This window comes from Bos taurus, chromosome 18, assembly GCF_002263795.3.
Source record: "Bos taurus isolate L1 Dominette 01449 registration number 42190680 breed Hereford chromosome 18, ARS-UCD2.0, whole genome shotgun sequence".
Lineage (NCBI taxonomy): Eukaryota > Metazoa > Chordata > Mammalia > Artiodactyla > Bovidae > Bos > Bos taurus.
Window position 1 is genome coordinate 23948140 of NC_037345.1, and position 27148 is coordinate 23975287.

The following is a 27148-nucleotide window of genomic DNA, read 5'->3' on the forward strand; positions in this document are numbered from 1 at the left end:
AGAGCACTCTGCATCCCTCTACTTTGGTGCTGCCACGCTGCATTGCAACCCACCTATCACCTCTCCCTGCCTCTGTCTTATCACATGGTGACTCCTCCAGGAGATGGACCATGTTTTATCTTTGTATCCATAGCACTTAGCATAGTGCCAGGCATTTGGTAAATGTTTGGAGAATGAATAAATGAAATAATAAATGGAAGGATGGATGGATGGATGGATGGATGAATAATTAGAACCAAAGAAATGGAGAGATGGAGTCCCTTTACTGTAAAGACATTCTCTCCCCAGATCCCTGCCTGGATAGGTAATGAGTTCCCTGACCCTGGAGGTATACAATGGGAGGCTGAGTCACTTCGCAGGAATAATGTAAAATTAATTCAGACATCAGAAGAGAGACTGAAAGAAATTTATGATGCTTCCAAAATAATAGCATGGAACTCTGAAATTGAAGCCAAAGGAAATGAAAAGATTTGCCCTTAATTCTCTAACTAGGCAGCTGTGGGGCTAGGAGTTGTTCTGAAAGCTTTCCAGTTTTTCTGAGGACCCCAGATCAAAAACTCCCCTTGTCTGAAAGCCTCTTGTCTGTTTGTGCCTGCTCTGGGAAGGTCACAGAGCACTAAGGTTAGAGTCCAGGAAAGGAGAAGCACTTATGAAACAAGTTGTTTATAGAATCTGCAGCTACCTGCAATTGGAGAGTTAAGTCTGGGTTCTTGATTTCAAAGAAGGTAAACTCTTGTTGGGCGTGGCTCACACATCAGATTTGCTTGTTATTGAACAGCTGGGGCGTGAGCTTGTGGAGGGAGCTGAGGCTGGGAGCTGGGGCCCGGGACTGAAACAGCCCCTGTGAGCAGCGCAGACACCTGTGTACAGGAGCAGTTCTCTTTCCAGGATGTGGCTCTTAGCTCTGGTCCTGACCTCCCTTGGTTCCTTCACAGCTTGGGGTGAGTCCTCCTGAAATGCAGATAGCAGGAGCATCTTTGGAAATCCTTGTAGGGGACAAGGATGGGCACAGGGCAAAGCAGTGACAGGCCGGGTTCTGCAGCAGCGCGCGCTCTGTGAACTTGGACGGTCTAGCCCAGCCCGTGCCCCATGGCAGGAGACACAGGGGACCAAGCACGCCCTAGACTCGGCTCAGCACAGCCACACCAGAGGAAGACAATCAGCTCCCCTCCCACATCCCGCTGAGGACTTTGACGCGCTCCTCCATGTCTTTCCCTCTTGATTATTAATATGGATATGGAGTGGGTCTTTACCAGAATCCTGCAACGGATCTCTGTTATTGTTGTTTAATAGCTAACTCATGTCCAACTCTTTTGCAACCCCATGGACTGTAGCCTACCAGGCTATCTATCCATGAAATTTTCCAGGCAAGAATCCTGGAGTGGGTTGCCATTTCCTACTCCAGAGGATCTTCCTGATCCAGGGATTGAACCTGTGTCTATTGGCAGGTGTATTCTTTACCGCTGAGCTACTTGGGAAGCCCTGAAGGGATCTTACCAGCATATTAATACTGGTTCGGGAGACAGAGCGGTGTGGGTTCCCATCCCAGCTCAGCACTTAGGGGCTGTGTGTTCTTACACATGGGATGTCCCTTTTCTGTGCTTTGGTTTTGCATTTTGAAAATGGGGGTGACAACTCTATCTCCGTGGACTGTTGTGAGGTGGAAATGGGCTGTTTATTCTAAAGAGTGCCTGAAATAGAGAAAGTGAAAAAAGAGATAAAGCAGTTGCTTTCAAAGACACTGTATTACTGCTATATTAAAATGGTTAACTAACAAGGGCCTACTATACACAGCACATGGAACTCTGCTTAGTGTTATGTGGCAGCCTGGATGGGAGGGGAGTTTGGGGGAGAATGGATACATGTGTGTGTATGGCTGAGTGCCTTCGCTGTTCACCTGAAACCATCACAACATGGTTAATCAGCTATATCCAAACACAAAATTAAAAGCTTAAAGCTTAAAAAAAGAGATATGTATTAATAGACTATTAGGGTATTCTAAGGCCCACAGATCAGGAGCCAAGTACCTTTTGGAAAGATGGTTTATGACTCACATTTTCATGTGAGAGAGAGACCGGGGTGAGTCACGAGGGAAGAAAAGAAATTGGGAGTAAGGGTGTTAATCTTGGACGCTGATAGGGAAGGAAGAGGAGAGGCAGGATAAATAGGGTTGGGAGTGGCAAAGCAGACAATTTCAGCAGGCTAGGGGGTACGCACAGTTTTCAGGTACTTTGTCCTGGAGTGTTTGGGGCAGGATGATAGTGGCGAATGGGGAGGACCTGATAAAGAAGGGGACTGGGGTACAGGCTCTGGCAGGCTGGAAGGGGAAGTTCATTCCTGTCTCCAGGGATTGGCTAACTCTGGGAGGGGCAGTTCCCCCAGAATCAGCAAGGTTCCAGCTGTCAAAGCATCAGAATACGGGACATAGAGGACATGGTTAATACAAGGGTGCAGCAAGGGACCTCAGAATGCATCTGTACCATTTTATAGATGGAAAAACTGAGGCTCAGAGAGGGAACTGTACATGCCCAAGGTCAGCTGGAAAACCACGCTCTGAATTCTCTGTCTCCTGAGTCCAGAGCCAGTGCTCTGGCCATCAGTGCTCTGACAGCCCAGGCTGCACTGGGTTTTATCTTCTCTGGCTCTGTGACACTCTGAGAGGCCTGGAACCGAGGGGAAGAGCAGTTATGTGTTAGTCGCTCAGTCATGTCTGACTCTTTGTGACCCTGTGGACTGTAGCCCACCAGCTTCCTCGGTCTAGGCAAGAATACAGGAGTGGGTTGCCATTTCCTTCTCCAGGGGATCTTCCCAACCTAGGGATCAAACTCAGTTTTCCTGCATTGCAGGCAAATTCTTTACCATCTGAGCCACCAGGGAAGCCCTAATTAAAAGCTGATTATCCCCTTACTTGGAGAAGGCAGTGGCAACCCACTCCAGTACTCTTGCCTGGAAAATCCCATGGACGGAAGAGCCTGGTGAGCTGCAGTCCATGGGGTCGCTAGGAGTCGGACACGACTGAGCTGACTTCACTTTCACTTTTCACTTTCATGCATTGGAGAAGGAAATGGCAACCCACTCCAGTATTCTTGCCTGGAGAATCCCAGGGACGGCGGAGCCTGGTGGGCTGCCGTCTATGGGGTCGCACAGAGTCAAACACGACTGAAGCGACTTAGCAGCAGCAGCAGCATCCCCTTACTGCTAGTTATCCCCTGGCAGGGTCATACCTTTTCCACCTTTAGAAAATCCATACTAGCTGGCTCCATTTCCTCAGTTACCTCATCTGTAAAATGGGCATATTGATGTCTCCCTAGCCAGGCTGCTCTGATTAGAGTGCCCACGTGGTACATAGTAAGTGCTCAATACACAATCATTACCTATAACACAAATGGTAGCCACTGCTGTCACCATCATTGCCTATACCTCACAGCCCATCACCCGCTTTTTCACTCTTGCCAGTTGGGCATCTGTCCATGTCATGTCTCTTGAAGGCTGTGTCTGTAAGACCAGATCTGGGTTATTCTTCTCTGTCTGGCCACACACTTTGAGAGGTTGGCCTTTCGTCTGTATCTAAAGGGGAACAGTTGGGAGGGTGAGAGGCTGGAAATCATTTCCTGTAAGGATGCTTAAACAAACTGCAGCTGTTGAGGATGGACAAGAGAGAACTTGAGGGACGAGCATGAACAGGGGTCACACTAAGACCACCTGCCTCATGAAGGTGCAGGATGCCCCCGAGCAGCAAGGACCGGGCCTGACGTGGCAACTGCAGGAGACGCATTTAAGCTCAGTGAGAAAAAACCGCCTGCTCCACGGGAATGGGACAGATAGAATGTGACCCCGAGTCACCCTCCCTCTGATGACCCTGTGAGTTAGGAAAGACAGCTTCACCCTCTCCTACATAAGAAGCTGAGGCTTAGAGAGTTGAGAGGACATTCAAGGTCACGTGGCAAAGTATCAAAAGTGGGAAAAGTAATAAAATCCACCCAGAACCCAGTTCACTGTCACCACTGACGTGTCCTCATTTCCTCCCAATGTCCAGCAGGGCTGGCACCCTCACCGCCTATTGTGGACACCGCTCAGGGCAGAGTCCTGGGGAAACATGTCAGCTTAAAAGGATTTGCTCAGCCTGTGGCCGTCTTCCTGGGAGTCCCTTTTGCCAAGCCTCCTCTTGGATCCTTGAGGTTTGCTCCGCCGCAGCCTGCAGAACCATGGACCTTTGTGAAGAATACCATCTCTTACCCTCCCATGTAGGTCAGGGGTGTGGTTTTGGCATCTTTCAGTGGGGATGTTAGTCTCAAAGGGATGCAGAAAGGAGCCAAGGCAATCCACTGAGTGGCTCATACTTTGCTGTGAAATCCTCAAGCTCTTGTAGGTCCTTACCAACATTCCAGAACTCTCACAGCATTCTAGAGCCCTTTGTTCAACTAGGAGTTCACACTCTGTGACTAAAAGACCTCACGTGTCATAGGCAAGAAACATGCAGCCAAATAAATAATTAATTTTTTGAAAAGTGAGGATGGTAAGTAAAATTAAGACAATGAAAATCATACACAATTCCACAACCTAGCAAGAGCTCCTGTTCATATTTTAGATTCTATTTTTCTAGTCTTTTATCTGTTCCATAATTTCTCCTTTAAAGTGGAATCACATAATTTCCTGTACCCAGTTCTAATGTGTGTGTGTGTTTCCCACACCAAAAAGCAATTCTTGCAGACCATATGTGTGTCCAACAGTTCAACTAATTTCTGACACTGTCTTGCCAGAGATAGCATCAGATTCCATCTGTGAAGGGCTCAGTCCCACAAAACCTCCCTCTACTTCAAATGCCAAATCCAAGTTGTCAACTGCATCTGACCAACTGGCTATAATTCAGAGGTTCCCGTGACCCCCTTCCTAGGTTCTATTAATTTACCAGAGCAGCTCACAGAACTCAACAAACTAGTTTCCCCACTAGATTACCATTTCATTATGAAGGATATTGAAGGATACAAACCACAAGCCAAATGAAGAGATCCGTAAGGTGAGGTCCCTGACAGAGGACCCAGCACGGTGGCCACCTCCCTGGTTGTCCAGAGGTTAAGAATCCGCCCTTCCACTGCAAAGGGTTCAGTCCCTAATCAGGGAAGTAAGATTCCACATGCCATGCAGTGTGAAAAATAAAAACAAGTTCTGGTTCACCAACCAGGATGCTTTCTGAACCCGTCCTTTTGACTTTTTACGGAGGTTTCATTACATGGGCGTGAGTGTTCATTGCTCAGTTGTGTCCGACTCTTTGTAACCCCTTGGACTATAGCCCACCAGGCTCCTCTCTCCATGGAATTTTCCAGGCAAGAACACTGGAGTGGGCTGCCATTTCCTCTTCCAGGTAATCTCCTGTGTCTCCTGCATTGGCAGACAGCTTGTTTGCCTTGAAGCCCCCTGGAAAGCCATTACATGGCCAATGGATTGATGTCATTGGTCACTGGTGATTGATTCCCCTCCAGCCCATCTTCTCTTTCCAGAGTTCAGGGGGCTGTGAGAGAAGGTTCCCTTGCTTATAATAATGAGATTATTCCTCTGGCAACCAGTTCCCGCTTTTAGGTGTGGTCCAAAAGTCACTTCATTAATCCAACAGTATACACTGCTCAGGAAAGTATGAACACAAGGGTGTCAAGAGCTCTTCAGCAGAAACTGGCCAAAGATCAAATACATACTTCTTACAAATGCTCATTTTTCTTATATCACAGTATCGTATTACATGGTACAGATAATATAGATGAAAGCAGTAAACGAAGTTCATGAAAGTGTATCATGAACACCATTCTGTGTCATTAAATATCACAACCTGACGTTTAATCACCATTTTATATTGACTATTGAATCATAATTTCTTTACTCCATCTCTTATTTGGGGTTCTTCATTGTTGTTGATATTTTTTATACTATAAATAGCACTCTGATGAACACCCTATAGCTAAATTTTCATGCATATTCATTTTTGGATAAGTTCCAAGATATAACATTTTGGAGTAAGAGTATTTTAAAAATTTCCCTTCAGAAATATTCCAACTGCACTGTTTTAATTAATATATGAAAACCTCCATTAACTGAATTTTTGTCAATGCTTGGAGTTATTAAAATTTATTTATCTACTGAATAGGCAGAATAATGTTAATAATTGTTACCATCACCATTATATACAAAATTATTCTTTTTATTCTGTGTTTGTTTGAATACTAGTGACATTGAGTATTTTTCCTTTTTAACTCTTAATCTTCTTTTATGAATATTATGTCCCTTGCCTAAGTGATCTGGGGAAAGTCCCCACAGGATGGAAATCAAGAGGTTATCTTTGAGGTTGTGATTCTGTGACTTGACCGCTGTGTCAGCCAAGCACATCAGTGCCTCAGTTACCTCATCGAAATACTGAGGGCAGTCATACCTGTTTTTGTGGGGGCATTGAGATCCGTAAATGTGGCTTATGATATCCTTGAAAACATAAGCACGACATAGTGTGACTCTTTCTGGCTGTGTGACCTTGGGCAGGTTCTCTAACTTCTCTGTGCCTCGGTTTCTCAACTGTAAAATGAGGATAATAATAGTACCCATATCATGGGGCCAATGGGAATTTAAATGAGTTAATATATAAGAAGGATTTAAAACAACAGTTGGCAAGTTGAGAGGACTCAATAAACATTAAAAATTATAATATCTGTAGCATCTTTAAAGTCTCCTATTGGGACAACCAATAGCTCTTGCCTGTGATGAGTTGCTGACAAATATTAGCATGTCCATGTTGTTGACCCTTATAGAAATCACTCCCCTCACTTACATCAGACAGATTGGGACCCAGAGCAGGCAAGGCATTCACCCAAGGAAACCCAGAAAATCAGGCTGAGGCAGGACTAGAATATAGTTCCCCTAATGCTGCCCCAGAGAAGGCGATGGCACCCCACTCCAGTACTCTTGCCTGGAAAATCCCATGGATGGAGGAGCCTGGTAGGCTGCAGTCCATGGGGTCGCTAAGAGTCGGACACGACTGAGCGACTTCACTTTCACTTTTCACTTTCCTGCATTGGAGAAGGAAACGGCAACCCACTCCAGTGTTCTTGCCTGGAGAATCCCAGGGACGGGGGAGCCTGGTGGGCTGCCGTCTATGGGGCCGCACAGAGTCGGGCATGACTGAAGCGACTTAGCAGCAGCAGCAATGCTGCCCCACAAATATTTGACCCTGCTCTGTTGTAGGCCCTAAATATCTGCCATTTGATTGATTTCTCCTGGTTTCTGGAAGTCTCCTGTGGCCTAGAACATGTTTCCGTGTGGGCAGAATACAGCGGCACTCTACAGCGGCGTCATACAGCGCTGGTGTGGACCCAGGGATGCAGGAATGTTCCTTTCTCATGCCCATCAGCACATAGGGCAGCCTCCTTCCTTGACCCAGGGCATTCCAGAGGCCTAAGAAGGGAAGAGGGTCAGGTCTGACTGTACATGGTCCTGGGAGACCTTGATGAGCCTATGGATCCCCATCGCATGCCCCAGGTATGGTAAGAACAACTCTATTTACTGGCCTGAAGCTGCCAGCCCAAGGCCTTTGAGGACCACAGAAGACATCTTGGTCAGCTCTGATTGAACCTCAAGAATTCTTCTCTCTCCTTGCCCCTTGCAGGTGCTCCCAAGACCCAGTGGGGGCACAGTTGCTCTCAGATCTCTTTACCAACAGAAAGGAGAACATTAGTCTCACGTTTTCCGAAGACTGTCTTTACCTAAATATATACACCCCTGCTGACTTGACGAAGAGAAGCAGGCTGCCGGTGAGCGGTGGGAACCACTGGGCAAGGCTGGTGTAGACTGGAAGGGGATGAAGGCAGTGTTGGGTGGGGGCGTCTTGGGCCAAGGGTCTTCTGGGGCCCCAGGGCTTTCTTGTGCACCACAGCCAAACCCGACATCAGGGAGCGCAGGTTGCCCACTCCTCTGTTTCCCCTCGGCCAGAGTAGGGCCCCTGGGGGAGATTGCTGCACATCTGTAATGCACATTTAATTTTTCTGATGTCTCTCATGCTAATAGATGGACAAGAAGGATGACTCTTAATTGCTAGATTAGGAATCTGATACCCAGAGAGGGTAAAACGTCATTTCCATAAAGTTAGAGCTGGAAGCAATCTCGGAGATAAGCCAACAAGCCAACCCTTCCTTTACAGACAGAGAAACTGAGGCCCAGTGAGGGGAAGGAGCGGTCACAGAGTAGGGTTGGCAGGACTGGAGCACGGGGCTCTTGGAACAGCCAGGAGCGCTCTGACATGGGCTAGCACGGAGCCTGTGTGTGGCCTTTCCTCAGCACACAGAGACCCTCTCTGACAGCTTCCTGTGACTTGGTGTCACAGCTTGGGGGGCAGAGCCTGGAGCAACAAAGATGTATTTTCCTTTGCCTTTTCCAGCTATCAAGATTTTCTTGTAGTTAATTTCAGTTCCTAATTGTTTTGGGTGAAGCTGATGACCCAGTGAGTCAGCATTTCCAGAATACATGGAACCCAGAGACAGAGCTGTCACGCAGGTGTATGTTCCTCGGTTCTTTGTCTTGTCACAACAAAGATTTGGAGTGATGGACATTAAAGCCCCTTCGGCGTGTCACAGCTCTCGGGTCTTGGATAGACCGTGTTACAGCTCTCAGGTCTCGAATGGACCATGTTGTAGCTCTTAGACAAATCAGTGTTACAGCTCAGTGTTACAGGTGTATTTTATTTAGAAGATAGCAGGAAAATCCATCTTTGAGGCGTGAGGGCACATCGATCCAAAGACACGAGGAGAAGAGCACCCCAGCGCTCGGGGGAGAGAGAGAGAGCTATCTTTGGCTCCTCTTTTTATATGTTATTTTTCCTGGGCCTGTCCTCTGTAAATTGGGCCAGCCAGGAGTGTTGTTTGTTTTACCTGAGGTCCTCACTCCGGTCCTCGGTCCTCGGACCTTCTTTTGTTCTATTTTTGCGGGCTTTTCCCTTCCTTGTCTTTTAGCCACCGCCGTTTTGGACTCCTTTTCCCTATTCTACCTACCTAACAGAGCCGACTTCTAGGCTCCGGCTGGAGGTCTTCGGGGCAGGTCTGCTGGAAAAGAAGGGGTCAGTGGGGTAGAGATGGGTGGGCACATCCAGCCATCACCCAGGAACACCCCTGGCATGGTGCCCAGATGTGGAGGAGGGTGTCTGTGAACTTGTGATTAGAAGCTCAGAGAGGTGGAGACAGTTTTTCACTCATTCATTTATGCATTCATTTCTTTTCCCTATTATGTACTCAGTGTTCCCATAGACAGAGCTAGAATTAAGGGTTGGGAGAAAGGAAAAACATAAAACCATGACCACACAGCCCCTATCTTCGAGGATCTGCACAGAAGTGGACTGGCCTCACTGCTGACCAGCCCCTGGCTCAGCCTGGTCTCAGAGATGACTGTAAACTCAGTCCCTCCACCCAGAGGTAGTCAGGGAAAAAAAGTGTTGGAGGAGCAGGGGCTCCGGGAACCTGAGGCTGGAGAACCTCAGCTGTGGACACTGACTCTGGAACCACAGGGTCTGGGTGTAAATCCTTGTTCCACCTTTTACTGTTTCCTCAAATTGGGGATAATCACACACAAGTGTTCAGTGACCAATATGAAGATTTGTGGCAGTGTCTGGCACAGCACACGAGGCTAGTCTTCCTGATGCATTAGTTAGAATTGAAGGGAAGGAATTCCTCCTGTCCAGCAGCCAACCTACTGCGGCATGGCCACTGGCTGCTGTGTGCTGGGTGGCTCAACATGTGGACTCTGCAGCCAGACTGCCTGGGTTCGAGTCCTGCCTCCACCACCCATTAGCTGCGTGACCTCGGGGTGGTTAAGTGCCTCAGTTTTCTTGTCTATGAAAAGGGACAGTAGTAATTCCTTTCTCATGGATGGTTTACTTTAAATGCTTAAATAATACTTGTTACATAATTTATATATGAGTTCTTTGATTTTTTTATTAACCAAGTGTTTCTATTATTTTAGTCATTCTCACTTTCTTGCTATGTGAACTCCTTAAGTTGAGGGCTGTGTGTTATGAATTATCATAATATGTGAATACATATTCACTCTCATCCTCAGTTCTTGCTCAGGTGCTCCTGGCACCTAGTAGGTTTTCAGACCATATTCATCAAATGGTTAAAGACTTCTCAGAGGAGGTAGTTTTAGGCTGGGCTTTGGAGGATGGGTGAGATTTGGGGAGCGGAGGAGGTAGCAGGAAGTCATATTAAGAAGAGGTGCCACCCACGGCATGTGCTTCTTAACATGATCATTCATTCACTTGAGAAGTTGAATTCGCCACACAAAAGGTAACTAAGAGGAAGCTGAAACAAATTTCTAACCAAGGGCTTCTGCATGCTGAGTGTGCTGAGCTGGGTGAGGGGCCCAGGAGTGAGGGTGGTGGGAGTGCTGGGGAGGGGATGATGTTCGAGCCTTGGCTGTTCCCATGATGATGTTCTCAGCATGAAGAGTGCTGAGCGCAGGTGGCACTGGGGCAGGGGAGACAGGCAGGGGCAGCCGGGGTGCCCTGAGTAGGGTGGTGGCCTGGGCCACTGCTGGAGAACGGGTAGGTGACCAAACCTGCCTCTGAGGTCTTCCCCAGCTCTGCTTCCTGTAACCCTGTGGTTGCATCCTCCCCGTCCAGGTGATGGTGTGGATCCACGGAGGAGGTCTCATGGTGGGCGGGGCATCAACATATGATGGGCTGGTCCTCTCTGCCCATGAAAACGTGGTGGTGGTGACCATTCAGTACCGCCTGGGCATCTGGGGATTCTTCAGGTAAGACCCTGGACTCTCCTGGTGGCACAATGCCCCCAGCGTGGGGGTGCTAGGACCCCACTCTGGTCATGCAAGCCCTCTGGTCTGCAAGCCCTCAAGGGGCTCCTTGCTAGGCTCCCTACTAAGACATCTGAGTCCCCTCCTAATTGGGCTCCACCTACCTTCTCATTCCCCAGCCACCCTGGTGCACCTACTTCTGAGCTCTTACACATAAAACACCTAATCTCCCTGACACACTCCTATTATTCCTACAAGCCCAACCCAGTTGTCATCTCATCTGAACTGCTGTTCTCGTTTTCACTGTGCTGCCTGGCATGTTGCAGTCTCTTAAAGATGACAGTTACCATGTAGCACAGCACTTAGAGGCTCACACATCTTTCCTCCTGGGAAGTAAAGAAGGGGTAGACTCATGTGGGAGCTCCATGAAGTCTTGTAGGTGAAGAAACGGCTGCCTGGAACTGGGAGGTGGTAAGGAGCATCTGACTCCAGGGGTACATCTACTGGGAGGAGCGTTGGGCCACGCACCCCATTTCCTTCTGGAATTTGGCACATGCGTGAGTGAAGGCTTGAGTCTCCTGTGTGGATTCTGTGGGGACAGGAACCAGGTTTCCAGCAGGCAGTTACTGAGCTTTTCCCAAATGCACTGGCACCAGGACCTCCTACCCTGAGATGCTGGGGGCTGGGCCGGGGGAGGGGTGGTCACCTCCCTGGAAAGACCTGTGGGCTGGGGAAGGGTTGTCCGAGGGGAGTCGTGTCCCAGGATGTGTCCCCTTCACGGAGACCCCTCATTTCTTCCCCCCATGGCCCGAGTCTGCTCCCAGGGACAGTGTAACTGGATGTACTCGCCCCACTTCCTCTCCCCCCGGCCTCTCCTCTACCACGTGAGTCAGAGTTTCACCCCGACCATAACAAATGCTCAATCAGTAGATGAAGGATGGCTCTGTAGAGCCCTGTAGCAGAGCAGGACAGCAGGAAAGTGAAGACCCTGTGTCAGGGCTGTGGAAGCCCAGTCCTTTCCAGAAGGCTCCCCTGGACCCCCAGCCCCATCTCTGGTCCTCAGGGCCCTGCCGGGACATCTCTGCTCCCAACCCCACCCTGTTCTCTTACTCACAGCACAGGGGACGAGCACAGTCGGGGGAACTGGGGCCACTTGGACCAGGTGGCCGCGCTGCACTGGGTCCAGGAGAACATTGCCAACTTTGGAGGGGATCCAGGCTCTGTGACCATCTTTGGAGAGTCAGCAGGAGCAGAAAGTGTCTCCATTCTTGTAAGTCTTCCTAGCCCTGATGTGGCTGCTGATAGGACCCCTTGCAGATCATCCCATCTAGTCCTGGGACCTTTACTTCCAAGACCTGGATTCAAGGCTGACCTGACTCTGTGCAGCATCAGATGGTGGAGAGTTAATGGCCAGACTCCCCTTGGCCTCCAGGAAGCTCAGGGCTCAGCTCAGCCTCCAGGGCCGTAGCTGCAGCCACAGCTGTGACAGACACTCTCTTGCTGTCCTGTGTCGGTTGAGCTCATCCTCTCCTTCTTAATCATTTTAACGTTAGGACTCGCCTCACTTCTCTTGAGATTAGGGGTGGGTGTAAATGATTAATCAGAGGAGCCAACTTGAGGTTGGTCTGGGTGTCCTTGTCTGACTTGAAGCCAGGCCTACAGTTCAGGGGAGACACGAGCACTAGGAACAGGTTGGGGGCCCCCTCTGAGGGCTCTGGGGGCTTGTCCATGCCCAGGAGGGAGGGCAGCAGTCTCTGGGGCTGAGGGATGGAGCTGGGCTGGGGAGAAGGAGAAGAAGAGGAGGGATGGGGGATGGGACAGGCGACAAGGGGACACAGACAGGACCTGGGAGTGTGGTGTGGGGAATGGGAATGAGGGAGACACCAAAGGAAGCAAAGCTGGAAAGCCAGATTAGAAGGTGCTGGGAGCTGTGGGAAACACTCCAACTATCTCACATTTTAGCAGAGAGTTAGTGCTATTACCGTTTTTTCTTTTTTTCGGTCGCTTGGCCTGTGGGATTTTAGTTCCCCAACCGGGGATCAACTGGTTCCCCAACTCGGTTCCCCAACCGAGCCCCCTGCATTAGGAGCTTGGAGTCTTAACCACTGAACCACCAAGGAATTCCGTATTACTGATTTTTAAAAATCTATGTTGGTTTCACAACTGAACACTCAGAGGAAAATGTTTTTATTTTTAATAAAGTGGAGAAATAAAAGTACAGAAAACCTCAAAGAAGAAAAATATTCACTCGCAATCCCATTGTCTGTGGAGACTCACCGTGAACATTTTGATCTGTATTTTTCTAATTTTTTCCTATGATTCTATTATGTATTAATCTAGGTGGAATTTCTTAAATAAAAATTTTCCTTAGCATTATAAAACAACATAAATGTTTATCTAACAATTACACACCCTTTCATATTTTTGTGTGTATAGTCAAGTAGTTCCATGAAAAGAATGAAAGACAGCTTAGTTGCCCAATCTCACAATATTGAAACCTTGGGTTATTCCCAGTGTTTACTATTATAAACAACGTTTGCATTATTAAAAGTTGTTGTGTACCTCCATGCTCATTTTCCTTAGGATAAATTCTGAGTAATGGAAACAGGAAATCAGAACTGTGCCTTTACTTTATTTATTTATTCTATATTTCCCCAGCCAGGTTGAAGATTTTTTATTTACTTTTATTTTTTTAATTAATTCCTACTGGAGTATAGTTGCTATAAGAACTGTGCCGCTAAAGTGTTGCTAGGAGTTGCTGAGCTGCCCTCAGGTACTGCTGATTGTTATAGTCAGTGGGCGCCACACACCGCCTGTTCTGTCCCTCTGCTCCTGCCTCCCTCCAGCTGAGGTTTTCTTACAGATGCTGGGCCCGTGGTCTCCACAGTCCAGGTGAGGGTTGTGGATGGGTATAGCTGTTGAAGACCACCCTCCCCATGAGCATAAACTCCCTTCTCAACACGGTCCTGCAGGTGTTATCCCCCCTGGCCAGGAATCTCTTCCACCGGGCCATCTCTGAGAGCGGCGTGGCCCTCATTTCCACCCTGGTCAAGAGGGACTCGAAGGCTGCAGCTGAGGTAGGTCTCACACTGGCCTGCCCGCACACCACGCGCTGCCCTCCTGGAGTTGTCAAGGGCTGTTCTTAGAATGGGGTCTGGCTGACATCCTCGAAGAATCACAGAGGTGAGGGTGGCTGAACATGTAGGAGAAGGACACACCTCTCCCCACCTCCCCCTTATGCCACTGCACAAACCGGGAAGAGAGCTGAAGCACTGGCCAAGAGGTGAGGAGGGCAGAGCTGGACTTGGGCTCGTGACTCTGGACTGCCAGCCCCGTGCACTTTCCACAGAACCTGTTTCCCAAAGTGTGCCAGGTGGGGTGAGGGGCTGCAGAGTGGGCAGGGGCCTGTCACCTGTGTTGCCTCTCTCGGGGTCTGAGTCTGCTGAACTCATTGGCTCCATGTGACTCTGGAGTGGATTCTTCCCGGGGGTTTGTAATTGGGGTAGTTGCTTGGAGGATTCATTCACTCATTATTAGACATAATCTGACATCTAGCAACCTCATGAAGCTTCTATTATAATTTAGGAGGCAGTTAATAATTATATAATTGCACAACTTAGAAAATGTCAGCTGTGATTGGAGCAATAGAGGTACCTGATGTCAACAGAATCCAAAAGCAACACATAGTCCAGTTTGTAATGCTCAAAATTCTCCAAGCCAGGCTTCAGCAATACGTGAACTGTGAACTTCAAGATGTTCCAGCTGGTTTTAGAAAAGGCAGAGGAACCAGAGATCAAATTGCCAATATCTGCTGGATCATCAAAAAAGCAAGAGAGTTCCAGAAAATCATCTATTTCTGCTTTATTGACTATGCCAAAGCCTTTGACTTTATTGTGTGGATCACAATAAACTGTGGAAAAATCTGAAAGAGATGGGAATACCAGACCACCTGATCTGCCTCTTGAGAAATCTGTATGCAGGTCAGGAAGCAACAGTTAGAACCGGACATGGAACAACAGACTGGTTCCAAATAGGAAAAGGAGTACATCAAGGCTGTATATTGTCACCATGCTTATTTAACTTATATGCAGAGTACATCATGAGAAACGCTGGGCTGGAAGAAGCACAAGCTGGAATCAAGATTGCCAGGAGAAATATCAATAACCTCAGATATGCAGATGACACCACCCTTATAGCAGAAAGTGAAGAGGAACTCAAAAGCCTCTTGATGAAAGTGAAAGTGGAGAGTGAAAAAGTTGGCTTAAAGCTCAACATTCAGAAAACGAAGATCATGGCATCCAGTCCCATCCCTTTATGGGAAATAGATGGGGAAACAGTGGAAACAGTGTCAGACTTTATTTTGGGGGGCTCCAAAATCACTGCAGATGGTGACTGCAGCCCTGAAATTAAAAGACGCTTACGCCTTGGAAGAAAAGTTATGACCAACCTAGATAGCATATTCAAAAGCAGAGACATTACTTTGCCAACAAAGGTCCGTCTAGTCAAGGCTATGGTTTTTCCAGTGGTCATGTATGGATGTGAGAGTTGGACTGTGAAGAAAGCTGAGCGCTGAAGAATTGATGCTTTTGAACTGTGGTGTTGGAGAAGACTCTTGCAAGTCCCTTGGACTGCAAGGAGATCCAACCAGTCCATTCTGAAGGAGATCAGCCCTGGGAGTTCTTTGGAAGGAATGATGCTAAAGCTGAAACTCCAGTACTTTGGCCACCTCATGTGAAGAGTTGACTCAATGGAAAAGACTCTGATGCTGGGAGGGATTGGGGGCAGGAGGAGAAGGGAACGACAGAGGATGAGATGGCTGGATGGCATCACTGACTCGATGGACATGATTCTGAGTGAACTCCAGGAGTTGGTGATGGACAGGGAGGCCTGGCGGGCTGTGATTCATGGGGTCGCAAAGAGTCAGACACGACTGAACGACTGAACTGAATTGAACTGAGTCCAGTTTGTAGGGGGAGGTTATCTTGAAAAGTTTTCTTGAAAAATAAAATGATCACGAGTTGAGTTCAGAAGGATTAGTAGTAAGTTATTTGATAAGAATATCCAGGAAGAGGGAACAGTCTGTGCAAATGTCCTGGGCAGGAGCAGGTATCTTAAGAGAGAGAGTGAGGAAGGCTGATGTGGCCAGGGCAGAAAGTGCAGATAGGACCTGGAGAGAGCTGAGATGGGGCCATTGGCAGGGCCATGCTATGTAGGACCCGGTGAGGGCTTTGTCTTTATTTGGAGACTGTTACAAAGACAAAGAAAGGATGAGCAGCACAGAGTCCCTGCTGAGGAGTATGCCTTAGTCATTTGGTCCGGCTGTGAGAGCTGGTTTGGTGGAGGGGTGGGGGCAGCAGCCAGACTTAAAGGGGTGAGTGGTAAGTAGGAGAGGAGGAGATAAGAGTCCAAGAACATTTAGAATTTGGGGGAACTTTTTTCAGAATTGTTTGGCTATGGACAACAGAAGCCCATTAATCAGGCTAAAGTTAAGAAGGGGGAGTTTATTCCGAGGAAATGGACGTGGTAGAGATGGACCTGGGTTTTATCCAACAGGACCAGGAATGGCAGAACAAAGACTCTCAGGTCCCTTACTGCGCGCTCCCGCTCTTCCTCTCTCCTCCACTTCTTCCTGCGCCTTTTTATTTTCCCACCAAATACATACTGAGCGCTGATGTATGTCAGACACTAGACCAGGCTCTGGGCAGCCCGTGCACACTCTCCAGGGCCCCGTCATCATGGCGCCTGACTTTTCTTCTGCATTTTCTCCTCTGGCTGCAATTTGCAACTGACTGGCCTGAGGCCACATGGCTATTAATCGGATGAGCCAAGATTTGAAATTAGAAAGTGGGATTCTGGATTCCAGGCTCTTAAGCACCCCTTCCATGCTGCCTCTCTCTAGATGTTCAGCTTTGAGATCATTCTGCCCACTTTAACAGAGATTAGGCAGCAGAGGCTGAGGAATGTAAGTGGCATCCCTGGGACCCAGGACCTACTGGTCTGGAGTATTTTCTGCTATCACAGGCTGCCTATAGAAATTGAGGTTGGGACAGAACACTCAGTATTGATGGAAGAAAGAGAGATGGCTCTTGAACTCTCCTGTCACCTGTGATCTCTACAGCAAATTGCTGTCATTGCTGGCTGTAAAACCACCACCTCAGCTGTCCTTGTTCACTGCCTGCGCCAGAAGACAGAGGACGAGCTCCTGGAGATAACACTGAAAATGGTAGGTGCGTCTACTCTCTTGGAAACACAAGCCCCCTACCCTAGAAACATGGCCCCAGGCTTCATTATTTCACCTTCAGTCCTCTTGCCCTGGAAAAACTACCTGGGACAGTTTCTCAGCTCCCAGGAGGAGTGTCAGCCTCTAGATCTGAATGGGAACTTTCTTTCCTTCCTTCCTTATTACAGACTACCTCAGATGTTAGCAAAGACAAAAAAATAATGTAATAAACAACTGTGTAATGACTCCTCATATCTGTCAACACTTACTTTTTCCAATATTGTTTTCTAATGTTTTTTAAAAGTTTATTTACTTATGGCCATGCCGGGCCTCCTGGGCTCTGTGCGGGCTTTCTCTAGTCTTGGTGAGTGGGGGCTACTTTCCAGCTGGTGGTGCCCAGGCTTCTCATTGCCGTGCCTTGTCTTGTTGTAGAGCACGTGCTGGAGGTATGGGGGCTTCAGTTTCTGATATGTTTTTAGGAAATTAAACATTATATATTCTCAGAGATAATTACCACCCTGAATTTGGGGGATGGGACTATTTCGAACAAAGATTTTCAGAAATATTGTCACAATTTGTTTTGGTTAATTTAGAAACCACCTCAATTATAACCCAGTGGTGGTCCAGTTTTTTAGATTTTCTGTGTGTCTGCCTCAATTGTGACTCTAATATAACTGTATCTACCCATTCATCCATCCAACCTTCCATCCATTCATTCATCATTTTATCTGTCCATCCACCAATGAATCCAATTTATCAGTGTCTTTTCATCAATCTTAAATACTATCAATTCATCTATAGCATTCATTCATCTGTTACCAATCATCCATATGTATGTATTTCATCACCCATCTCTGTAAAATCAATGATGAATCCATCACCTAGTCGGCTGGCTATCATTCATCTATTCACTTATCCCCCCAATTCACCCATACTCCTTGGATTGACTAATTTCATCCATCCATGCACCTCTGCTAAGTGTATGCAGGGAGATAACAGAGCAGGTGACGCAGACATAATTGGATATAGTCCCTATTCACAAGGAACTATTCGAGGAGAAATACACACATTGACTTGAGTGGATTAGGTGTGGTGGGAGTACAGAGAGGGGAAGCATTCATTATAACAAGCAGGGCTACTTCACAGAGAAGGTGACATTTCAGGACTGATGGATGGCTATGGTGGTGGGTCATCACAGGAAGTTAACAGCATGACAGATACCCAGAGAACAGCACATTTAGAACCAATGGGAACCGTTGGAGTCGCCTGAGCACCTGGACTCTCTGTCTGGACCCTGGAATCCTGAGGCTACTCCTGGACTCCCCGGGGCTAGGCTCCAGCACTGGATTCTGCTCTATTTCCATGGGTAAAGTCCAATGTAGCCTTGGATCCCTGTTTCTCAGGCTCAAATAAGGTGACCACTGTGCTCAAAGATAAAAACACAACTGTTTTCTGGTTGTGTACATTTCTTTCAGAGGTAAATTTCTTTCATCAATTCTTCATGTGGCACAAGAGATTCAGCTTATAAGGGGAGAGTGGCTGACTTTGGGGAAACCCAGAGAACCTAAGAGTCCATGTTATTCTTCTGAGATCTTCTGAGATCATGTGGAAGTGTTTCCAGGATTATCCTCTCTCTCCAGTACACACACACACACACACACACACACACACCTGCACACCTGGATTGTGGGCCTACAGCACATAATGGAGGGATCCTTAATAGGATTTCCTGCATACTGGTCAGGCCTGTTAGCTCCAGTGTCACAACAAAGCTAGCACAGTCTTGGTAAGCTCACAACAAAGAGAAGTGTGGGGTGGGCTGAATTTCAGTGAGCTTGTAGGAGTCAGGATTTTCTAAAGCAAGATAAAAAAATTCATCTCAAAGTGTCTTGAAAAGAGAAAGGAATATGTTGTGACAGAATCTTCAGGTAACTCACTGCCAAATCCAAGAGTGGATGGCTTCAGGCACGGCTGGATCCAGATGCACATATGCTATTATTAAGAATCTATCGCTATCCCTCAGCTTTTAACTTTCTGTGTTGGTTTCACTCTCAGACTGATTTGTCCCCTGGGGAGGTTAAAGACAGCAACAGTACTCTACTCTTACATACTATCTGCTTAGAAACCCTATTTCCCAACAATTGCAGCAAAAATTTGGATAAACTCTATTGAACTGACATGGGCACATGTCCACCGCTGAAGTAGTCCCTGTATTCAGGGATTTGGTGCACCGGAGGTCACATACAGATGTCTGCAATGATGGAGTGAGAGTGGGAAAGAGGGAGTTCCCCAAAGGAAAACCGGGGTGTTGTTGCCTGGAAGAACAGAAGGGGAAATGGGTGGAAGGAAGGGCAGGCACCAAAAGTCCTCTGCAGAGCTCCCCTCCCCCATCCCACACCTGCTCCCTGTGTTGGTGCCCAGGGGAGGGTGTCCTGCCTGCTTCCTTTCAGCCCAGCCAGGGTGGCACCAGGAGGGAGAAGTTGGTATCTTTGAGCACAGCTCACATAGGTCAGCTTTCCTCCCAGGAAGCCTCCTCACCACAACCACTGTCTTTGTCTTCACAGAAATTTTTCGCTCTTGATTTACACAAAGACTCCACAGAGGTAAGGACCTTTGGTTTCTTGAATACACATTTTAAGTCTTGACACCTTTGCTCCGTTGCTAAGTCAAGTCCCATCCTTTGCGACCCATGGACTGTAGCCCATCAGGCTCCACCATTCATGGGATTTCCCAGGTAACAATACCGGAATGGGTTGCCATTTCCTTCTCCACTTGACACCTTTAAGCTCCAGTTAGTGAAAAGGAAAGAATGAAATAATTCTTCTCTGTAGAATCATGGTATCTCCTTGTGTTTATATTGCTGAGGCCCAGAGAGGGGCTGTGACCTGCCTGGGTCACACAGCCAGGAAGACCAGACATAGGACTGGAACCAGTTTCCCGGACTCCTAGTCCAATGCCCCCAGTTTTGAACTCTGTGTCCCTGTCCCCAGCCAGCCCCTGGTCTTGTTTACGTTCCTAAAAATGCCCTGTTGGGAGAAGGTGAACGAGAAACCTCCATGTGGGGAGTGGAGATGACTGGGTAAGGGGCTCTTCAGGAGCCTTCACGAGGAGCCCAGATCATCTCCTGGGGGCTGCAGGGTTGACTGGCTGTGCAAGTCACTCTATTTGCAGGCATGTGGGGAAAGGAGCCATGAGTCTCATTCCTCAGGACACCACCCCCCTCCCAGTCATGCAGGAAACTCCAACAGCAATCTCCCCAGGCCGAGAAAACATTGAGGCCTTGTTGGTTGGTGTTTTATTATCAATAAATATTACACATAACTAATTGTCTGTAAGAAATGTATATTACATAAGGTGTCTTTAAACAAGAACATACGCAACACAAGGTTGAGAAAATGTGACCAGAGGCTCAGGAACCTGGCCCCATATTTCCCCTGTTGAAGTGATAGAGCAGTCCCTAAATCAGAGTCGTGGTAACTTTACAGAACTTAAGTGCTACGAATAATGAGAATGTTACTGAACCAATCAGGGGTCTTGCTCCTTACTGGTTATGAGATCAAATACATATTCACAAATCGTAAAAAAGAAAGGTGACTTTAATCAGAATGCAGGAATCTGGGGAGATGGCGAAGTCAGCATCCCCCCAAAACCACCTCCCAAGTTTCCGTTTGGCCATGAATCTTTTGGCTGTTGTTGCAGCATGCAGGCTTCTCTCTAGTTGTGGTACGTGGGCTCAGTAATTTTAGTGCGTGGGCTTAGCTATCTGTAGGCATGTGACATCTTAGTTCCCCAACCAAGGATCAAACCCGAGACCCCTGCATTGCAAGGTTGATTCCTAACCATTGGACCACCAGGCAAATCCCTGGTCATGAAACTTTTTAAAGAGCAACAGAGAAGTAATCTCAGTTCGCCACTGAGATAGGAGGTCAGAGTGGTAGCCATTCCCCTCTGTCCGCAGGCTCATATGCAGGTTGTTGATTCCTCGTGATCTTCTAGATATCATCTTGTTCACACAGTTTATTTTGGAGATTACTAAAGGGGAAGCTAGGGAGAAGACCTGGTCATCTGTTAACTACTTATTCTTCATTTCTACTTCTTTGATCTATGGGAAGAACCAAAAAGTTAAGCAAGGTATTGTGTGATTAAAAGATCTGATAAGTGTGCTTGGGCTGGAGATGAATAGAGCATGGCGGAGGGGCCTGGTTTAAAAGTTGGTTATCTTATAGCTTTGCTAAAGTGACCAAAGTAAAGGGACTTTCTGCTGAGGGTGGTTCTATAAAGAGATGCTTGCAAGGACTGTAGATGGAGGAATGCACATAGATATATTACTATGTACACTTCAAATTAAATACACATTATATGATATATTTTCATACCAATTTGAGTGGAGATCTGTCCCCATCACATGACCACTGCTGTCCCCTGGTCAGAGTTCAGCCCTCTCGGATCTGCAGACTTAGCCCCCTCTGTTAGGACCCAGGTGTGTGGCCACCACCCACGGGCACCCAGGTGTGTGATACTGGCCTCGAGTTCCAGCAGGTGGAGAGGAGGATGAGGGTGTGACTTGGAAGAGGAAGCACAGACACTCCCTCGTTCTCTTCCCTAGAGCCATCCTTTCCTGCCCACCGTGGTTGACGGAATGCTGCTGCCAAAGATGCCCGAAGAGATGCTGGCTGAAAAGAATTTCAACAATGTTCCCTACATGGTGGGAATCAACAAGCAAGAGTTTGGCTGGATTATTCCACTGGTGAGAAAGCGCAGGCCTTGTAGACTTGTCTCCCATCCCATCACCCTCCCATCTCTGGTCACAGACCTCTCTCTAGGAGAGAGGCTGTGTCCCCAGGGCAGCTGTCCCCTTCATACAAGTTGACATTTCCATGGAAACCATCTCTGATGGTCCACACTGTCATCTGGGAGATGTAGCCCTGGGGACCCACGTCCCCAAACACTCTCTAATTGTCCTCCCATCCATGGATCCTGAAATATCGGTTCCAGGAGGACTGGTGGAGATCATCACTGGGCAGATGAAAAACCTGGAAAGGACCAGGGGCTCGGGAGTTAAGGAGAGTGGGGCTTGGAACCTGCAGCCTCTCGCCTCAGGCTTGCTGCTTTCGTGCTTTCTCCGTAAATTACCCCCCCCTCACCCATGCTCTCACTCATCTCACTGGAAAGAGTCAGAGGAGCCTGCTTCCTCCTGAGTTAAAATTGACTTCTAAAAGTTAGGAAGGGCTTTCCCTTCTGACAGAGATAAACAAAGCCAGACACTAGGTGAAGTGGTAACAGATTTGATTCAGTTACACCCCTGCTAGAGGGAAATGACCCATCGTGAACTGAACCCAACCCCTGAAATGAAAGCCCGGAGCCTCTTTAAGGCATGGGTGAGGCAGGGTGGATTGTCTGTGTGACTGGGCTCCCTGGATTTGTTAGCTGGCATTTATGTGGAGAAGAAACAACTCCTGCCTTTATGACAGGAGGCAATGGTGTAAGTAGAAGCAAGACCCCACTGAACTTAGGCCTTTATCATCTCACAGGGACTGGAGGAGAGAGCAAGAATTATCCCTGAATGTTTGTTTTTCATAGAGATGGCTCTCAGATCCTTGAGGAAACAGTTATGGGTGGAAGACTTACATCTAAAGGGGCAAAGAAAAGATTTAGAAGGGGTTCGTGGACCTACCTGCCTATCACCAGGTTTGGGCTGGAACAAACAGTAAAATCTCCTGGCAGCCCAGAGCTCTTTAAGGGGGCCTGCGGTCATCCTGGGGACATGGCCTTAAGCTTCCTGCAGCTGTCCTGGAGTTTGGTCAAGTCTTAGGACAGAGTTTTGATGGAGTCGTTATGTGCAGAGTTCTGTGGTTCTTCAGCATGATTTCAGAGATTTTACCAAAGGACCCAAGTCATAATGGCAGGATTTGGAGCTTTCTCAGTTATCTGACACAGCAGGGTATTTGTGGAGGTCTGTGTCATCTGCCCCAGGGCCTTCCACTTCAACAGTAGGCTGGCTGAAAACTTCCCTTTCTGTCTTGATGATTATTGTGGGAACTCTAGCCTAATTATTTGTACACACACACAAAGACTGGGGCACCTTCCCTTAACAATTACTTTATCCTCCTTGCACTCCTTAATCTCTAGATATAAAAGTCTGTTTGATTCATTGGTTTTGCCCAACTCATCAAAGACCCATGCCCATCAAGACATGGCAAAGTGACCTTAAGTCTGCGTTGGTTTGGTCTCTTGGGTTTTTCCTGCTATTGCTTAATGATTCACAGTTGTTTAACCTTTGTTTTAACAGTTCATGAGCTACCCTCTGCCTGAAGACAAGCTGGACCAGAAGACGGCCACATCACTCCTGTGGCAGTCCTACTCTCTCCTTGTGAGACTCTAGGAATCACAGGAACCGGTTGAGCCCCAGAGAGGGCCAGAAGCGTGTCCCCAGTTGCAGAGAAATTAATGGCAGAATGAAGACTGGGGCTGGGGGATTCTGATCCACTTTTTCTACTTTTCTTATTGTTACTCAAGTTGAGGGGTGGGGGAAAGTTTCAAGTGGGCTTAAAAGGCTCACCATTAACCAAACAAGAGATGCTGTGTCACTCACCAGGGGTGGTGAGGTCAGAAATTGAGAAGTAGCAAAATTAAAACCACCAAGTGAATGAATAATATTTAAGAAGAATTTATTGTACATAAACACCACTTTTCTCTCTGGGAGCTTCCAACTTCAAAGGCTGATAGGTTTGAGGACATGAGGTTACAGCATGGCTTCTAAAGTGAAAATGAGGAAGTTGTCCACCTTTCCAGTGGTTGCTTATTACAAGAGAGTTTTTCAGGTGTCAAGGGAATGGTGAAAAGTGATTATCTCATACCATTTTAGGGAGATGACTTAAGTTTATTTTGTGATTGTCAGAGGGCTTTACAGAAAAATAACCTAAATTAGGTTTTGCTTAGGTGCATGAAATAAGCGAGAGTTAGTTTTGCTCCCATGGCTTAAATGGTTTTGTCTGCACAGATAATTCATAAGTCTGGTCTCTACCTTGTATTTAATTTTAACAGTGGTCACTTTCACTTGATCTATTTCAGAGCATTCCTGAGGAACTGAGTCCAGTGGCCACTGACAAGTATTTAGGAGGGACAGACGACCCTGTCAAAAAGAAAGACCTGTTCCTGGACTTGATAGCAGACGTGCTATTTGGCGTCCCATCTGTGAATGTGGCCCGTCGCCACAGAGGTGAGTCCTGGACATTAGGCAGGAGAGGGTCACCACCATTCCACCTTCACTGGTTCCTGCCCGGCCCTCAGCCGAAACACACACGTGGAAACTGTTGAGACTTGTACATCCGATACTAACTGCATTTGGCCTGAAATGCTCAAAAATAGGCGGAACTGAAAGCACCTGTTGTGCTGCAGGTATTCTGCACAGGAATGAAAAGCAGCCTGCTATCAATGAAATGTAGTGGTATTTCTGTGGACATAAACTGTGTGTATCTAGATGTTCTGGTGTGAGAATGCATCAGGGCAAAGAGGTTTATATGAGTTGACCCGAGGCCTCTACAATGATAGTTATTTTTAATCAGTTTCCCCAGAGTTTCAGCATTCGTTTATTCATTCATTCATTTACTCGGTCACTGAATAAATACTGGTTCACAGGTAGTTCCACCTCCACCACCAATGTACCCTTAAGCAACTCATAGGATTTTCCCAAGCTCCTTATTCTCTACTGTGCTCATAACCAGGCACCTGCTGCAGGAACACACAAGGTTGGCACACAGTTGGTTCTCACAGTGGGCAGCTGTTATTAATGCTCTTGTTGTTCACGCAGGACCAGGCGTGCCCCCCATTTCCTGATTGCTCACGGCCCCCTGGAGCCCTTGATACCATCCAGTTGTGTGTCTGCTGAAATGAACCATGTATGAATCCATGTTTTCCAGATGCGGGAGCCCCCACCTACATGTATGAGTTTCAGTATCGCCCAAGCTTCTCATCGGAGCTGAAACCCAAGACGGTGATAGGGGACCATGGGGATGAGCTCTTCTCTGTCTTCGGGGCTCCATTTTTAAAAGGTGATGGCCTTTTGGTGACTATGAACTTGGAGTTAGGAGCTCCTGGTCCGAGATTTGATTTGGTAACTTGCGCAAGTTCCTCCTTCTCTGCAGTTGTTCGTTTCCTGAAGTCACCGTAACAGGGACAAAGGGCCCAACCATTTGTTGTTGTTGTTCTAGCGTACATGGTGTAGAATGCATATTCTTCTGCCCTCACCCATGGTCACTCTAGAATCCAGACCTGGGCATCAGCAAGACGGGAGTGTGTCACCCTCAGGGCCCTGCTCAGGGCTGCTGCTGCTGCTGCTAAGTCGCTTCAGTCGTGTCCGACTCTGTGCGACCCCAGAGACGGCAGCCCACCAGGCTCCCCCGTCCCTGGGATTCTCCAGGCAAGAACACTGGAGTGGGTTGCCATTTCCTTCTCCAATGCATGAAAGGAAAAGTGAAAGTGAAGTCGCTCAGTCGTGTCTGACTCTTCGAGACCCCATGGACTGCAGCCTACCAGGCTCCTCCATCCATGGGATTTTCCAGGCGAGAGCACTGGAGTGGGTTGCCATCGCCTTCTCCTCTGCTCAGGGCTAGAAGGTCACTATTCACGCCACCCTCACAAGAGCGTCTCAGAGTACGAGTGAGAGAGTAAGGTTATAATTGCTGTTAACCTTGAACCAGGACTAATGTGTGTGTGTCTATATATCCAACCATTCATCTAAAGCTCGTATCTTTTTTAATTAAATATATTTAACATTATATTTTAAAGAATAACTCTCACAAATGTCTTCAATGTCTCCACCATCAACAGTTAACAGACAGCTTGTGTGTGACACACCCCAGGGCTGTGCCTCTGGACACTTTCTGATGGATGAGTATTTGGGGATCTTGCAGCTTGGTTATTTTTCAGATTCTGAAAACATATGTGGGTGAAGGAAACTGAGAAAAGACCCAAAGCATCCTGGGAGGTGGGGTTAGTCTAGCAGCCACCCTGGGGTGTGTCCCTAAAACACTGAAGGGGGAAGGGCAGTTGGGTGGGCACAGAAGACAAGGCAGTCAGCTTATGGATCGACTCCAGCCCTTCACTGAGCCCAGCCTCAGTTGGTAACTGTCAAGCTTAAAGTGCACTTGAATTACCCAAGATCTTCTTAAAATGCAGGTTTAGACTCAGCAGGTCTGGAGTAAGGGCTCCATTTCTGAATCTATTAACAATTTCTTAAGTGCTTCTGTTGCCCATGAACCACATTTTGAGCGGCAATGGCTTTGTCCTCTCCCCACAGATGGTGCCTCAGAAGAGGAGATCAATCTTAGCAAGATGGTGATGAAATTCTGGGCCAACTTTGCTCGGAATGGGTGAGCTGCTGGCAGACATGGAGTGGGGTTGGGAAGGGACAGGGCGTGTCTGTTGGGTGAGGGGAGCTTCCAACGTGCGATGGTCAAACACCTGGCCCTGTGACCTCTGACATGAGAGCTCCCTGTGATGGACTGGCTGCCCAGGACATGGTCAGCTTCCTGTCTCTGGTGGCATATGAGCCTTTGGCAGAAATGAAGCCATGGTGTCCCTGATCATCTCAGAGGGTTGTTGGGACCAAACCTTTGCTTTGGTGAATTTCTATTTGATTCTGTTTCAGGAACCCTAATGGGGAGGGCCTTCCCCATTGGCCAGCGTATGACCACAAAGAAGGGTACCTTCAGATTGGTGTCAACACTCGGGCCGCTGAGAAGCTGAAAGACAAGGAAGTAGCTTTCTGGAATGAGCTTCTGTCCAGGGAGGTGGCAAAGAAGGCACCACACTTAAAACATGTTGAGCTGTGAACGGGAGGCTCGACTGGGTCCCCAGATGGAGGTTTCTCTAGAAGTGTTTATGTGCCAAAGAGGCGTCTTATTGTGGAGGCTGAGGAATTATCCGATGGGAGTGGGAGAGGTCAGGGAGGGGGAGTTTCTGTTTCTGTGGCCTCGATTTGGAAATAAACGTTCTTTTGGAGACCAAGTCAATGTCTTTGTCTTGCGCTGGAATAAAGTCATCCTCCTCAGTGAGAGAAGGATGAAGGCAGTGGGCAGCATTGGCAGGAAGGTGCTCTGGCCATTCTGGCTTGATCTCTGGACGTGCAGAGTGGAGTGGGCTGGGCCCTGGGAG

General features: G+C 47.7%; 1 protein-coding gene and 1 long non-coding RNA gene across 3 annotated transcripts; one reads left to right on the plus strand and one right to left on the minus strand.

The window, feature by feature from the left end:
* Positions 1 to 647: 647 nt before the first annotated feature.
* Positions 648 to 4615, minus strand: LOC132342811 (uncharacterized). Its single transcript, XR_009491318.1, has 2 exons — positions 4237 to 4615; positions 648 to 951 (listed from the first exon to the last, which is right to left on the minus strand). It is a non-coding gene; the product is annotated as an uncharacterized lncRNA (long non-coding RNA).
* On the plus strand, positions 791 to 27001 carry CES1 (carboxylesterase 1 (monocyte/macrophage serine esterase 1)). Of its 2 annotated transcripts, none has more exons than NM_001075554.2 (14): positions 791 to 941; positions 4040 to 4244; positions 7643 to 7787; positions 10643 to 10776; positions 11890 to 12043; positions 13746 to 13850; positions 16892 to 16996; positions 19558 to 19596; positions 21600 to 21740; positions 23283 to 23363; positions 24065 to 24212; positions 24913 to 25044; positions 26292 to 26364; positions 26643 to 27001. In NM_001075554.2, the coding sequence occupies exons 1-14, from the start codon at positions 890 to 892 to the stop codon at positions 26824 to 26826; spliced, it is 1698 nt and encodes a 565-aa protein (NP_001069022.2). In that variant the 5' UTR covers positions 791 to 889; the 3' UTR covers positions 26827 to 27001. The 2 variants fall into 2 exon arrangements, with proteins under 2 accessions (NP_001069022.2, XP_005218588.1); XM_005218531.5 differs by having other exon boundaries at positions 794 to 941; positions 4037 to 4244.
* The last annotated feature ends 147 nt before the right edge of the window (positions 27002 to 27148 follow it).

Coding starts and splice junctions, on each gene's coding strand:
- CES1 (XM_005218531.5), top strand. CDS start 890: ATGTGGCTCTTAGCTCTGGTCCTGACCTCCCTTGGTTCCTTCACAGCT. Junction 13,851..16,891: donor ACTCGAAGGCTGCAGCTGAG/GTAGGTCTCACA, acceptor TGATCTCTACAG/CAAATTGCTGTCATTGCTGG. Junction 16,997..19,557: donor TGGAGATAACACTGAAAATG/GTAGGTGCGTCT, acceptor TTGTCTTCACAG/AAATTTTTCGCTCTTGATTT.